At 36.6% G+C, this 14,102-nt stretch overlaps 1 protein-coding gene across 3 annotated transcripts in view; it reads right to left on the bottom strand.

Moving 5' to 3' along the window:
* Focad (focadhesin) overlaps positions 1 to 14,102 on the bottom strand; it is a 296,580-nt gene that overhangs the window by 102,278 nt on the left and 180,200 nt on the right. For all 3 annotated transcript variants that reach the window (XM_046467321.2, XM_058586381.1, XM_058586382.1), the window contains exons 20-21: positions 8,578 to 8,763; positions 3,799 to 3,920 (exon numbers count right to left, since the gene is read on the bottom strand). In XM_046467321.2, coding sequence (XP_046323277.1) covers positions 3,799 to 3,920; positions 8,578 to 8,763 — 308 coding nt within the window. The remainder of the gene's footprint in view (positions 1 to 3,798; positions 3,921 to 8,577; positions 8,764 to 14,102) is intronic.

The raw sequence follows: 14,102 nt of genomic DNA, 5'->3' as shown, positions 1-14,102 counted from the left end.
GTTTTCAATTACCTACAGACAACTGTGCTCTGAAAATATGAAATACACTGTTCATATTTCTAAGTTCCACATCATTCTGAGTAGCCTGATGAAATCTTGCACCATCTCATTCTAGACATGAGTCATCCCTTTGTCTAATATATTTACACTGTATACACTAACAGCCCCTTAGTCACATAGTAACCCTCTGAGGTATCAGATCAACCGTCATGGTATTGAAATGTTTGTGCTCAAGTCACCCTGACTTTACTTAAAAATGGCCCAAAGCATGAGAATGGGGAGGATGGCATTTTGTATATGCCCAAGAGAAGCCATAAAGTGAAAAGATTAAAGTTCTTGACTTAATAAGGAAAGGGAAAGAATTCACCCTAAATTTGCTAAGCTCTACGGTAAGAATAAATCTTCTATCCATAAAATTGTGAAGAAGGAAAAATAAATTTCATATTAAATTTCATTGTCACACCTCAAACTGCAAAATTTATAGCCACAATATATGTTGGGTGCTTAGTTATGATGGAGAATGCATTGCTGCATGAGGTTCAGTACTATCTGTGGTTTCAGGCATTTACTTACTACGTAAGGTCTCAGTACACACTCCTTTCAGATAAGGAAAGACAACTGTATAGGATAGTTCAAGGACCTCATTCCTGGGTTCAGATTCTAGGTTCCTCCACTTAGTTTTAAGACCTTGAGCAAATTAACAGGACCTACCTCAGAGGATTAATGTAGAGATTAAACAAATTAATAAGCACATGCTCCCAGGGGAGCTTCCAGTTACAGGATCCCAACAAAAATTTAAAATGTCATAAATTTAAAGTGCATTCATTACATCTAACCCAAGAACTATCATAGCTTTGTCAGACAACAGACTGTAGAATATCAGTAGTTTACCATCATGATCAAATGCCTGCTTGGGAGTTGCAGTTTGCTGCCACTGCCTACCCTCAAGAGATAGTATCATATTGTATCTTGATAACCCACACAAAAAAATGCAAATTCAAAGTACAGTTTCTACTGAATCCATCCACTTTTGCACCATCGTAAGGCAAAAAAAAATCATAAGCCAAACTATTTTAAGTCTGGAACACCTATACATACAGCAATTTTAAAAGTGTCTCGGCTGATTACAGCCTATTATTATTGCAACTTATTATTATTATCAAGCAGCTCTAAAAGCTCATATTATTTTGTCACATAGTTTGAAAAACTGTATAGCTGATTCTCTTTATTATATTTTTTGACACAAATGAACTAAAGTAACCAGAAGATGGAATATGAACTAAAATCCTATCATGGAGATGGATTCAAACTAAAAAGCTTTTTCTCAGCAAAGGAAACAATCAGTGAGGTGAATAGACAGCCTACAGAAGGGAAGCAAATTTTTACCACATGTACAGATAGAGCACTAATCTCTAGGATATATAAAGATCTCAAAAATCGTCACACACACACACACACACACACACACACACACACACAAAACCCACAATCAATAAATGGGCTAAGGAACTGAACAGACACTTCTCAGAAGAGAATATACAATCAATCAACAAATATATGAAAAACTGTGCAACATCTCTAGCAATTAGAGAAACGCAAATCAATACTACTCTAAGATTTCATCTCACTCCAGTCAGAATAGCAGCTATTAAGAAGACAAACAAAAAAAAGTATTGACAAGGATGTGGGGGAAAAGGCACACTCATACATTGCTGGTGCAAAATTTGTGCAACCAATATGGAAAGCAGTATGGATATTCCTTGGAAAACTTGGAATGGAATCATCATTTGACCCAGCTATCCCTCTCCTCAGTTTATACCCAAAGGACTTAAAAACAGCATACTATAGTAATGCAGCCACATCAATGTTTATAGCAGCACAATTCACAAGAGCTAAACTGTGGAACCAACCTAGATGCCCTTCAGTAGATGAATGGATACAGAAACTGTGGTATATATACATAATGGAATAATACTCAGCACTAAAAGAAAATAAAATCATGGCATTTGCAGGTAAATGGATGGAGTTGGAGAATATTATTAAGTGAAGTAAGCCAATCCCAAAAAACCAAATGCTGATTCATAACAGGGATGAGGGGAGAGAGCATAGGAGGAATGGAGGAACTTTAGATAGGGCAAAGAGGAGGGCAGGGAAGAGAGGGTAGGAAAGATGGTGGAATGAGATGGACATCATTCATCAAGTACATGTGTGAAGAAACGAATGATGTGACTCTACTTTGTGTACAACCAGAGACATGAAAAATTGTGCTCTACATGTGTACTATGAATTGAAATGCATTCTGCTGTCATATATAATTAGAATAAATAAATTTTTAAAAAATCCTACCATAGGTTTCACAGAATTCTGTCCAATATACCTCTAATGGACACCTAAAATATTCTAGACTCTCTATTACAAAAGCTACTAGTATACGAACCCAAAATTTTTCATCATTTGTATCTAGGGCACATCTCATAAGTTCAGATAACAATATCTGGATTTATAAGATATCTTCAGCTATCCTCACTTTTTTCTTGATTCTTTGATGGTGACTTTAAAAATCAGCTTTCTGTGAAGATTTTAAACTCTAGTTGTTCTCCAAATACCTAAGTATACAAATTAAAAACAAACAAAAGAATATACCAAATCTCTCCTTTTTCCACAACAACTAATAAGATGCCAGGGAAAAATAAATGTAGAAATTGCCTATGTTGTTCCTTTTTTTGTGAAATTCAACCTCTCTTGTTCCCAGAGAAACATTACTTTTCCAAGATCCTTTCTTCCTCTTCAATTGGATGAAGACACTGTATTAGACAAGAAGTCTTCAAAAAAGATCTATACAATTTCAACTCTAAATACATGAAAGAAAAATAAATGGCAAAGGACAAAGATGGGTCTTCAAATCCCTTTGTACTTCAATACACTATTATACTGGTGACAATTAGCATACAGACTATAATCTAACCAAATTAGTGACACTAGGATTTATAAATTATGCATCAAAGCATAAGATTTTATATGTACATATCTTAGAAATGCTAGTTATTTAACACTAACTCAAATTTTTATAATTCATGTCTTCATTTATAACTGTTTTTATTTATAACTTATATTTTCATGTATGACCTATTGTGTCTTAATTATATAAAATAAGTATTTTACTGTGATATTTTCTCGTTATTCATACATTTTAATTTATATACACATAAGTGAATATCATCAAAAAATGACAACAAAATAATATCCTTCCCAAGTGCTTTCTAGATTCTCTATTTCCCCTGGTTTTGTTGTAATCTGCAATGATCAGATTTATGCAAATCATTTAATGGCATCATAAAACTTCATTTTTTTTATTAGATGAAAGGAAAATTAAGAAACACATCACAGTTTTTCTTTAAATATACTACGATTAACTGTTAATTCTATTCAAAAATATAAATATTGGTGTAATATATACTTTGAAAGGATTAAAATTAAGAAACAGGGAATGTTTTTCTTTAATAAGTTGAAATTTATTCTAAACAGTGGAAGTATGACATTGATGAAATAAACCAAATCTCTAGATGCTACACCTTAATAATTAGGTGGAGAAGTAGCATGGCAGTTTCTTTCAGAAATACATCAAAATATTTTAGCATTCTTTTTGGCCAGTTATTTTAGGAGCCTCTAAGAGAAATTTTAACTGCAATAAAAAAAAAAATTGCTTCCTAATAAACACTCAACTTCATAAACAAAGTAAAGGAGAGACACTCTAAAACACATACAAAGAAGAGGCTGTTGGAGAGGGAAAGAACCTACCTCATGAACAAGAGCAAGTGATGTCTGCTTGAAGCTTCGCCCTCTACTGGCCATTAGTCGATTCAGTGGTTTGCCATCTTTGCTCTGATACATGGATACATCATAACAAAATAACATACCACCTGTTAAATAAATAAATAAAAATTAACAAAAATGACTAAAAGTATCATTTAAAGTAAAAAAAAGAAGTACATAAAAACATTTACGATGGAAAAACCTCATTAAATATATTCTCAATGATACAATATATGGAGAACCATACAAATGAAAAGATAATTTGTCAAGGTAATTGTCATTTTGACTATTGGTGTGTAAGAAAAAAAAAAGGTGAGATATAAATTTAACACTTAAAATATCACTTATTTATAAGTCATTTGTAAACAAGCACTTTTAAATACTTACAAATAAACTAACAAATTTATAATTCCTGGTTTTAAATTTTAGAAACAGTTGGTTATAGAGAGCTTTCTAAACCTTTTTCCCCTAAAACAAATTTTGTTGAAAGAGAAACATATGCACATATTCATCCTCATGAACTCTGATAACATGGGGTCCACCAGGTTACACCCACAAGTGAACAAGCTATTCCCCAAAACTGTACTCATTCACTCCTGTCTTCTCCATGTCCTTCCAAAACCTGGCCCAACCAAGTTCTAAACTGACCTTCCAAGCTCCAGCCACAAGAGTCAAGAAAGCAAAGGCAGTCAAGGAGGGTCACTGGAGGGTGAGCTGGGGGGGTCTGGGAAACTATACCAGCAATTTTGAACAAATGAGAAGGCACTTTCAGGTACCAAGATTACTTAAAATATGGAGATTACTTTTTTTTTAAACATCTTTTATTGAAGTATGACAAACACAAAGTGCACATATTGTAAGCATTCATCTCAATGAATTGCAGCACACGGATCAAACATGTTTGAGTAGCACCCAGATCAGGAAGCCAAAAATAATCAGAATCTCCAAAGCCCTTCCTCATGCCTCCCTCTAGTCACACACACGGTTACTTTATTACAAATGAAATTAAATTGTGTAAGTCCTTTTTTTAAATATTATTTTAGTTGTAGATGGACACGATACCTTTATTTATTTATTTATTTATTTTTATGTGGTGCTGGGGATCGAATCAAGCACTCTACCACTGAGCCACAACCCCAGTCTGTGTATGTCCTTTTAATATTGACTTCTTTTACTCCACCTAATTGTTGAGACAATCATTCACATTGTTATTAGCAGCTATATATATATAGTCATTCTCTGATGAATAATATTCCATCATACGAATACACCACATTTATTTATTTGTTTTATGTCAAAAGCATTTAGATAGTCTCCATATTTAGGGCTACTCAAATAAGACTGCTATGAACATCACAGTATATATCTCTTGGTGACTTCATTTGGATTAATTCCTAAGAATGAAATAACTGGGTAAAAGGGTATGGATTTATTCAGTATCAGTTTTATAAAGTGTTGAATGACCTACATTTCCATCAGCATTTCTGGTTGCTTTACATATTCATCAATACAATCATCCTTTGGTATCCATGGGGATTGGTTACAGGAACTCCCATGAATATCAAAATCCATGAATGCTCAAGTACTTTATGTGAAAAGACAGTATTTGCATACAATCTATTCACATCCTCTGTATACTTTAAAATCATTTCTACATTACTTATTGTTATTGTTTGGATCTGAAGTGATCCTCCAAAACTCACATGTGAGATAATGTCTCTAAATAAAATACAAAATAAGGCCGGGGATGTGGCTCAGTGGATGAGTGCCCCCGAGTTCAATCACCAGTACCAAAAAAAAAAAAAAATTCTGAAGTTAATGAAGTTGAATTGACCATCATCTCATATGTTCACTGGCCATTTGAACACTCTCTTCTTGAAGCATCCATTAAAACCATTTTCCTGCTTTTTCTACTGAGTGTCTTTTACTCACTGATTTACAAAGGTCTTTATACATTCTGAATGAGTCCTTTATCAGACATATGTTGTAAATACCTTTGTTCATTCTCTAGCTTGCCTTTTCACTCTCCATTAATATAGTTTCATTAATACATGTTCTTAATTTTAATTAATTTGCCATTCTTTTTATAATTAGAGCTTCAAATTACAGAATTACTTGTATAAAAGACCACACATTCACTCCACAGTACTGTAATGTTACCTTTTCCATAAATCTAGTGATGTGTGTGTGTGAATGCTCTCTGTATTCTTCATTTGTCAGACCATCAGTCCTGGCACTAATACTACCACCCTGTCAATTATTGTGGGTTTATAATAGGTCTTCCAATCTGGTAAAGTTGTTTTGCCTCAAGATTGCTAGATTATTCTTGGCCTTTTGCATTTCCACACAGATTCTGGAATCAGCTTATCAATTTCTAATATAGACTGTGATTGAGTTGAATCTACATATTAATTTGGTGAGAAGGTATATTCTTACAACATGCATTCTTCTAGTCCATAAACATGGCATGCCACTCAATATTTTTTCCTCTCAATAATATTTTGCAAATAAATTAATTTTAAAAAATGAAAAAACAATATTTTACAGCTTTCATGATCCAAGTTATAAATTTGTTTTAGATACTTGATATTTTTGATGCTATTATAGTTTTTAAATTTCATTTTCCACCTTTGTACATATGGCGTACTCCTGAATTCATTTATTAATTTTGGGAATTAATCTGTAGATTATTTTGGATTTTCTATGTAGACAATCATGTGTTCAAATAATGAATGTGTCAAACTATTTTTTGTATTTTCCATTTTCGTTGTTTTCTCTAACCCATGGCTTATTTTAAAGCATATTGTTCAATTTCCAGGCCTCTGAAGAGATTCCAGTTATACTTTTGTTATTTATTTTTAGTTTAACCCCTTTGTAATCTAAAGATAGATTCTAAGTGACCTCGATATTGGTCCTTCCTATGTAATTTTGGTAAATTTTTCATGTACTGTTAAAAAGAATATGAATTTTATTATTGTAATATACAATAGTCTATATATCAATACGTTCATTCATATATTATTCATATATTTTGTGAACTGAGTTGCCTGCTATGCTAGCTAGTGAAAAGAAGCTTCCAGTCCTATTGTAGGTTGTTCTGTTTCCTCTTTTAGTTCTCCTCATTTTAAAATATATTTTGAAGTGGTTATTTCACATACATCAATTAGAATTATATTTTCTTAATGGAGTGCCTTCTTTATTTCCGTGAAAAATCCCCTTTATTTCTTGGTTCTTTTTCATACTGTTTCTTTGTGTATTAGACAGTGTACAAAAGAACCACAGATGCTGTAAAAATATTTATATTTATCATAGAGTAGTTTTCCTCTCCCTTGTTCAGACAGACTGGGTAAAGAACTAATTATGGGTTAACCTTGGTTAAGCTTGATGGTAGTTTTGTGAAATCTATTTCCATTCAGTCCTGTTCCTGGAGCATGTCATTCTCCTTCTATATTCCATTCCCCCATCCCCACATCCAAGATTTTCAACTGATCGATTGTCTAATGAGTCTTTGACTCCTCAATCTGGCAAGATTATGGGAGAGTCAGGTATGCCCTCTTAAATTTAGCTCTTTAACCTCCCATATCATAAACTGCTAAATCCTGGCAAATATCTTAAGGAAGAAACAGATTCTGTGTTTGAGGTTCTTCACGTTGCTTAGCACCACATGAAGGCCAAGATCTCTGATTTTCCATTTCCTGCACCAGCCTCTTGCTAGGGAGAGCCTGAAGGCTGCCACTCCAACTGTGACCATAATTCACAAGTGCACCCAGTTAAGAGTGGCTATAGATTTCACTATCAATTCACCACTTCATGGGTTTTCAACTCTTGCCTGCTTTGTTTTAAGGTCCATTTTCTTAGCCAGTCTTTGTTTCCTAAGCACCACAAGGCCAAAGACCAAAGGAGATTTCACTTTGCCTTTCAGGAGCTTTTTTTTTTTTTTTAAAGAGAGAGTGAGAGTGAGAAAGAGTGAGAGAGAGAGAGAGAGAGAGAGAGACAGAGACAGAGAGACAGAGAGACAGAGAGAGACAGAGAATTTTTTTAATATTTATTTTATTTTATTTTTAGTTTTCAGCGGACACAACATCTTTGTTTGTATATGGTGCTGAGGATTGAACCCGGGCCGCACCCATGCCAGGCGAGCACGCTACCGCTTGAGCCACATTCCCAGCACCTTTCAGAAGCTTTTCAAATAGCATTTTCACTTTTGGAGCAAACCCCAAATTTAAAATAAAAAAAAAAATGTCCTATGAGGGAAATCTCCCAATTTGCTAACCTAGGTTCATGTCACACTAAAATCCTCATTAGTTTCTCTTTCCTCGAACAGGCCAGACCTGTACCTGGACCATCCCCTAAACTTAACTCAAAATCAGAATCAGTGAATTTCCTCCATTGGGAGACAAGCAGTTCTAAAATTCCATTCTGAAATTTTATGTCTTTGCTTATACAGTTCTCTGGTACCTTTTAAAATGGGATTATTTATTTTTGTCATTCATCCAGCTGCATCTGGATGTTAGTGGCAGCAATAGCAGTAAAGCCCTGCCATGACCTATTAACTCCTACTTTGAAGGGAATTTAAATAAGAACATTAAGAACTTTACCTCAGGCTGGGGCATATAGCTCAGTTGGTAGAGTGCTTGCCTTGCATGCACAATGCCCTAGGTTCAATCCCCAGCACCACAAAAAAAAAAAAAAAAAAAAAAAAAAAAAAGGAGAAGAAGAAGAAGAAGAACTTATACCTTGATACCATGAATGCACTACTCTTACCTGCCAGGCCAGGTTTCAATCCTGGTTGCTTGTTCGTTTCATACATTTTCAATATAAAATTGGGGATTCCTGCTATAGTCTTTCCTTGGTCTGAGCGGATACCTCCTTTTAACGCTGAATGATAGATTCCACGTGGCATATTCACCATTTCTTGCTTCACAAGTGATGTAAAAAATTCCTCCAAAGCTGAAAATGGAGGGAAAAAAAATGAAGTAAATACAGTATTCTGGAAGACAGATGTTTATTCTTAATTCATATATGAACATCTAAGCTATATATCAGATTGAACATTACATGGTTAAAAACTCTTGGTCCCCACATGCCTTTCTTAGTCTTCACCACTTAGAACATGACACCAAGTTATTCAAGCTTAAAAACTGAGGAGTCACCAAGCGCAGAGGCACACACCTGTATTTCCAGCAGCTTGGGAGGCTGAGGTAGAAGCATCACGAGTTCAAAGCCAGCCTCAGCAAAAGCATGGCACTAAGCAACTCAGTGAGAACCTGATTCTAAATAAAATACAAAATAGGGTTGGGTATGTGGCTCAGTGGTCAAGTGTCCCTGAGTTCAATCCCAGGTACCCCCGTCCCCTGCAAACAGGAGTCATTCTCAGTTCCTCATGTCCCACATGTAATCCATTAGCAAATCCTTCTGGCTTCACCTTCAAAGCATATCCCTAATCCATCTGTTTCCCTCCAATTTTATTGCCACTTACTTAGTTATCATTTTCTCTCTTCCTCATAAATATTAATGTAAGAACTAGTTTCTTAGTTTCTATTCCTACTACCCAGAAGGCAGAATGATATCACTCCCTTCCCTAACAATGTCTGACTTTTCACTGTATGTAGAATAACTTCACAACCTCTGACCATGACTGAGGGATCATGATCATCCCTCTCCCTCTTACCTCATCTCTACCACCCACCCTTTCTCTCCGTATTAAAGCCACACTTCCAAATGGATTCTTTCCATTCTTCAAAAATACGAAGTTGGTATTTTACTCGGGGTCCCTGAACTTTTTGTTCCTTCTATCTGGAACACATTAGTTCCAGATTGACCTGTTCTTTCTTGACCTTCAGGTGTTTCAAGGGAAGCTTTTCATGAGCAACTATCATTCTGTAGTAATATTAGAATAATTACTAAAAAATGAATTTGATAGCAGTATGTGTTTATATTCAAGTGTCACTTTCCTAAGGACCAATAGAGGTTGCCCAATACAGAAACAAAGAAACATTAAAGGTAAACAAATCACATGGAATGGTAAACAAAAAAGCAAACTACTACATATACCTCTTAAAGAAACAAAAAGCAAGGATCCACCCCATTTTGCTGGAATTTCATTTCAAGTATACCTATCTAAAAGTCTCCTTTAAACAAAGGCAGCAAGTACTTGGTGGAGCACCTATTGCATGCCCAGTTCTGTCCTCCCGATACACAAATCTCATAGATCAAATCAAGCTTCTCTATTCAAAGCCCAGAAGACACCTATGTGGGATGTTTTCCATTTATTCATCAGATCTATCCTCTACTATTCTCAACCCCACTTTGTGCTGTATAAAAACAACTCTTGCCACCTGCAAGGTAGGCGGACCTACGACCCACTGGCAGAACAGGCACAGCGGCCTGCGGAGGGGCAGAGCCGCACCCCCCTGCGCCTGCAAGGTAGACGGAACTGTGACACACCGGCAGCACAGGCCCAGCGGCCCACCAGCATGGAAGACACATCGCCCCAGTTGGGGAAGGGGCAGAGCAGCCGCGCGCCTGCAAGGAAGGCGGACCTGCGACCCACAGGTAGAACAGGCCCAGAAACCCGCGGAGGGGCAGAGCCGCCCCCCGCACCTGCAAGGTAGGCAGACATGCGACCCACCGGCAGAACAGGCCCAACGGCCAGCAGAGGGGCAGAGCCGCCCCCGGCGCCTGCAAGGTAGGCGGACCTGTGACCACCGACAGAACAGGCCCAGCGGCCCACCAGCGTGGTAGACACATCGCCCCCATTGGGGGAGGGGCAGAGCCGCCGTCCGCGCCTTCAAGGCAGGCGGACCTGCAACCCACAGGCAGAACAGGCCCAGCGACCTGCCAGCGTGGAGGACACATCGCCCCGTTTGGGGGAGGGGCAGAGTAGCCACCCGCGCCTGCAAGGTAGGCGGCCCTGCTACCGACCAGCAGCACAGGCCCAGCGGTCCACCGGCGTGGTAGGCACATTGCCCCAATTGGAGGAGGGGCAGAGCCGCTGCCCGCGCCTGGGAGGGAGACTTTGCAACTATACGAGAGCAATATAGATATATAGGGGAAAATTCAATAACACAACAGTTTCACCAAGCAGAAAGAAACGCGAACAATATGAAAAGACAAGGAAAGAAAGGACCACAAGCAATGCAGGTCAACTAAACTTTAGAAGAGGTAATAACTGCAGCAGATGGAATGTCAGATAAAGAATTCAGGATATACATGCTTCAGATGATCTGGAGTCCCAAGGAAGACATTAGACAGCAAAATCAGACAATGAAAGATCACTTCGACAATGAATTACATAAACAAATCCAAGAAGCAAAAGATCAACTATACAGGGAGATAGAGGTTATAAAAAAACAAACAAACAGAAATCCTAGAAATGGAGGAAGCAATAAACCAAATTAAAAACTCAAATGAGAGTACTACCAGCAGAGTAGAACACTTAGAAGATAGAACTTCAGACAATGAAGACAAAGTATTTCAACTTGAAAAGAACATAGACAGCTCAGCGAGACTGTTAAAAAACCATGAGCAGAACATCCAAGAAATATGGGATAACATAAAGAGACCAAACTTAAGAGTCATTGGGATACAGGAAGGTATAGAGGTCCAAACCAAAGGAATGAGCAATCTGTTCAACGAAATAATATGAGAAAACTTCCCAGACTTGAAGAATGAGACAGAATCCCAAATCCTAGAAGCCTACAGGACGCTGAATATGCAAAATCATAAGAGATACACACCTAGACACATCATAATGAAGATGCCCAACGTACAGAATAAGGAGAGAATTTTCAAAGCTACAAGAGAAAGGAAGCAGATTACATTTAGGGGTAAACCAATCAGGATAACAGCTGATCTTTCAACACAGACTCTGAAAGCTAGAAGATCCTGGAACAACATATTTCAAACACTGAAAGAAAATGGGTTCCAACCAAGAATTGTGTATCCAGTGAAATTAAGCTTCAGGATGGAAGATGAAATTAAAACCTTCCACGATAAACAAAAGTTAAAAGAATTTGCAGCTAGAAAACCATCCCTTCAAAACATCCTCGGCAAAACATTACAGGAAGAGGAAATGGAAAATAACAATGAAAACCAACAGTGGGAGGCAGTACAGTAAAGGGGGAAAAATAATCAAAGAGGAAAACAAACCATGTTTAGTAACATAAATAAACAAATATGGCTGGAAGAACAACCCATATCTCAATAATAACCCTAAATGTTAATGGCTTAAACTCACCAATTAAGAGACACAGGCTAGTAGAATGGATCACAAAACAAGACCCAACAATATGCTGCCTACAGGAGACGCATTTGATAGGAAAAGACATACATAGAATTAAGGTGAAAGGTTGGGAAAAATCATATCACTCATATGGACTTCGGAAACAAGCAGGAGTGTCCATACTCATATCAAATGAAATAGATTTCAAGCCAAGGTTAATCAAAAGGGATAAAGAGGGACACTACATACTGCTCAATGGAACCATACACCAACAAGACATAACAATCATAAATACATATGTCCCAAACAATGGTGCAGCTATGTTCATCAAACAAACTCTTCTCAAGTTCAAGAGTCTAATAGACCACCATACAATAATCATGGGAGACTTCAACACACCTCTCTCGCCACTGGACAGATCTTCCAAACAAAAGTTGAATAAGGAAACTATAGAACTCAATAACAAAATTAATAACCTAGACTTAATTGACATATATAGAATATACCACCCAACATCAAGCAGTTACACTTTTTTCTCAGCAGCACATGGATCCATCTCAAAAATAGATCATATATTATGTCACAGGGCAACTCTTAGACAATATAAAGGAGTAGAGATAATACCATGCATCTTATCTGATCATAATGGAATGAAACTGAAAATCAACGATAAAAGAAGGAAGGAAAAATCATGCATCATTTGGAGAATGAACAATAGGTTACTGAATGATAAATGGGTTATAGAAGACATCAAGGAGGAAATTAAAAAATTCTTAGAGATAAATGAAAACACAGACACAACATATCGGAATCTATGGGACACATTGAAAGCAGTTCCAAGAGGAAAATTCATTGCTTGGAGTTCATTCCTTAAAAAAAGAAAAAAACCAACAAATAAATGATCTCATACTTCATCTCAAAATCCTAGAAAAAGAAGAGCAAAACAACAGCAAAAGAAGTAGAAGGCAAGAAATAATTAAAATCAGAGCTGAAATCAATGAAATCGAAACAAAAGACACAATTGAAAAAATTGACAAAACTAAAAGTTGGTTCTTTGAAAAAATAAATAAAATCGACAGACCCTTAGCCATGCTAAAAAAGAGAAGGAGAGAGAGAATTTAAATTACTAGTATATGGGATGAAAAAGGCAATATCACAACAGACACTTCAGAAATACAGAAGATAATCAAAAATTATTTCGAATCCTTATACTCCAATAAAATAGAAGATAGCGAAGGCATCGATAAATTTCTTAAATCATATGATCTGCCCAGATTGAGTCAGGAGGATATACACAACCTAAACAGACCAATATCAATTGAGGAAATAGAAAAACCATCAAAAGTCTACCAACTAAGAAAAGCCCAGGACCGGATGGGTATACAGCACAGTTTTACAAAACCTTTAAAGAGGAACTAATACCAGTACTTTTCAAGCTATTTTAGGAAATAGAAAAAGAGGGAGAACTTCCAAATTCATTCTACGAGGACAACATCACCCTGATTCCTAAACCAGACAAAGACACTTCAAAGAAAGAAAACTACAGACCAATATCTCTGATGAACCTAGATGCAAAAATCCTCAATAAAATTCTGGCGAATCGGATACAAAAACATATCAAAAAAATTGTGCACCATGATCAAGTAGGATTCATCCCTGGGATGCAAGGCTGGTTCAATATACGGAAATCAATAAATGTTATTCACCACATCAATAGACTTAAAAATAAGAACCATATGATCATCTCAATAGATGCGGAAAAAGCATTCGACAAAGTACAGCATCCCTTTATGTTCAAAACTCTAGAAAAACTAGGGATTACAGGAACATACCTCAAAATTGTAAAAGCAATCTATGCTAAGCCTCAGGCTAGCATCGTTCTGAATGGAGAAAAATTGAAGGCATTCCCTCTAAAATCTGGAACAAGACAGGGATGCCCTCTCTCACCACTTCTGTTCAACATAGTTCTCGAAACACTGGCCAGAGCTATTAGACAGACGAAAGAAATTAAAGGCATAAAAATAGGTAAAGAAGAACTTAAATTATCACTATTTGCAGGTGACAT

The sequence above is a fragment of the Marmota monax genome, unplaced genomic scaffold (genome assembly GCF_021218885.2).
Source record: "Marmota monax isolate L192 unplaced genomic scaffold, Marmota_monax_Labrador192_F-V1.1 WCK01_AAM20220418_F8-fsc00033, whole genome shotgun sequence".
NCBI lineage: Eukaryota > Metazoa > Chordata > Mammalia > Rodentia > Sciuridae > Marmota > Marmota monax.
The sequence above is the reverse complement of the archived record's forward strand: the minus strand, read 5'-3'. Positions and strand labels throughout refer to the sequence as shown.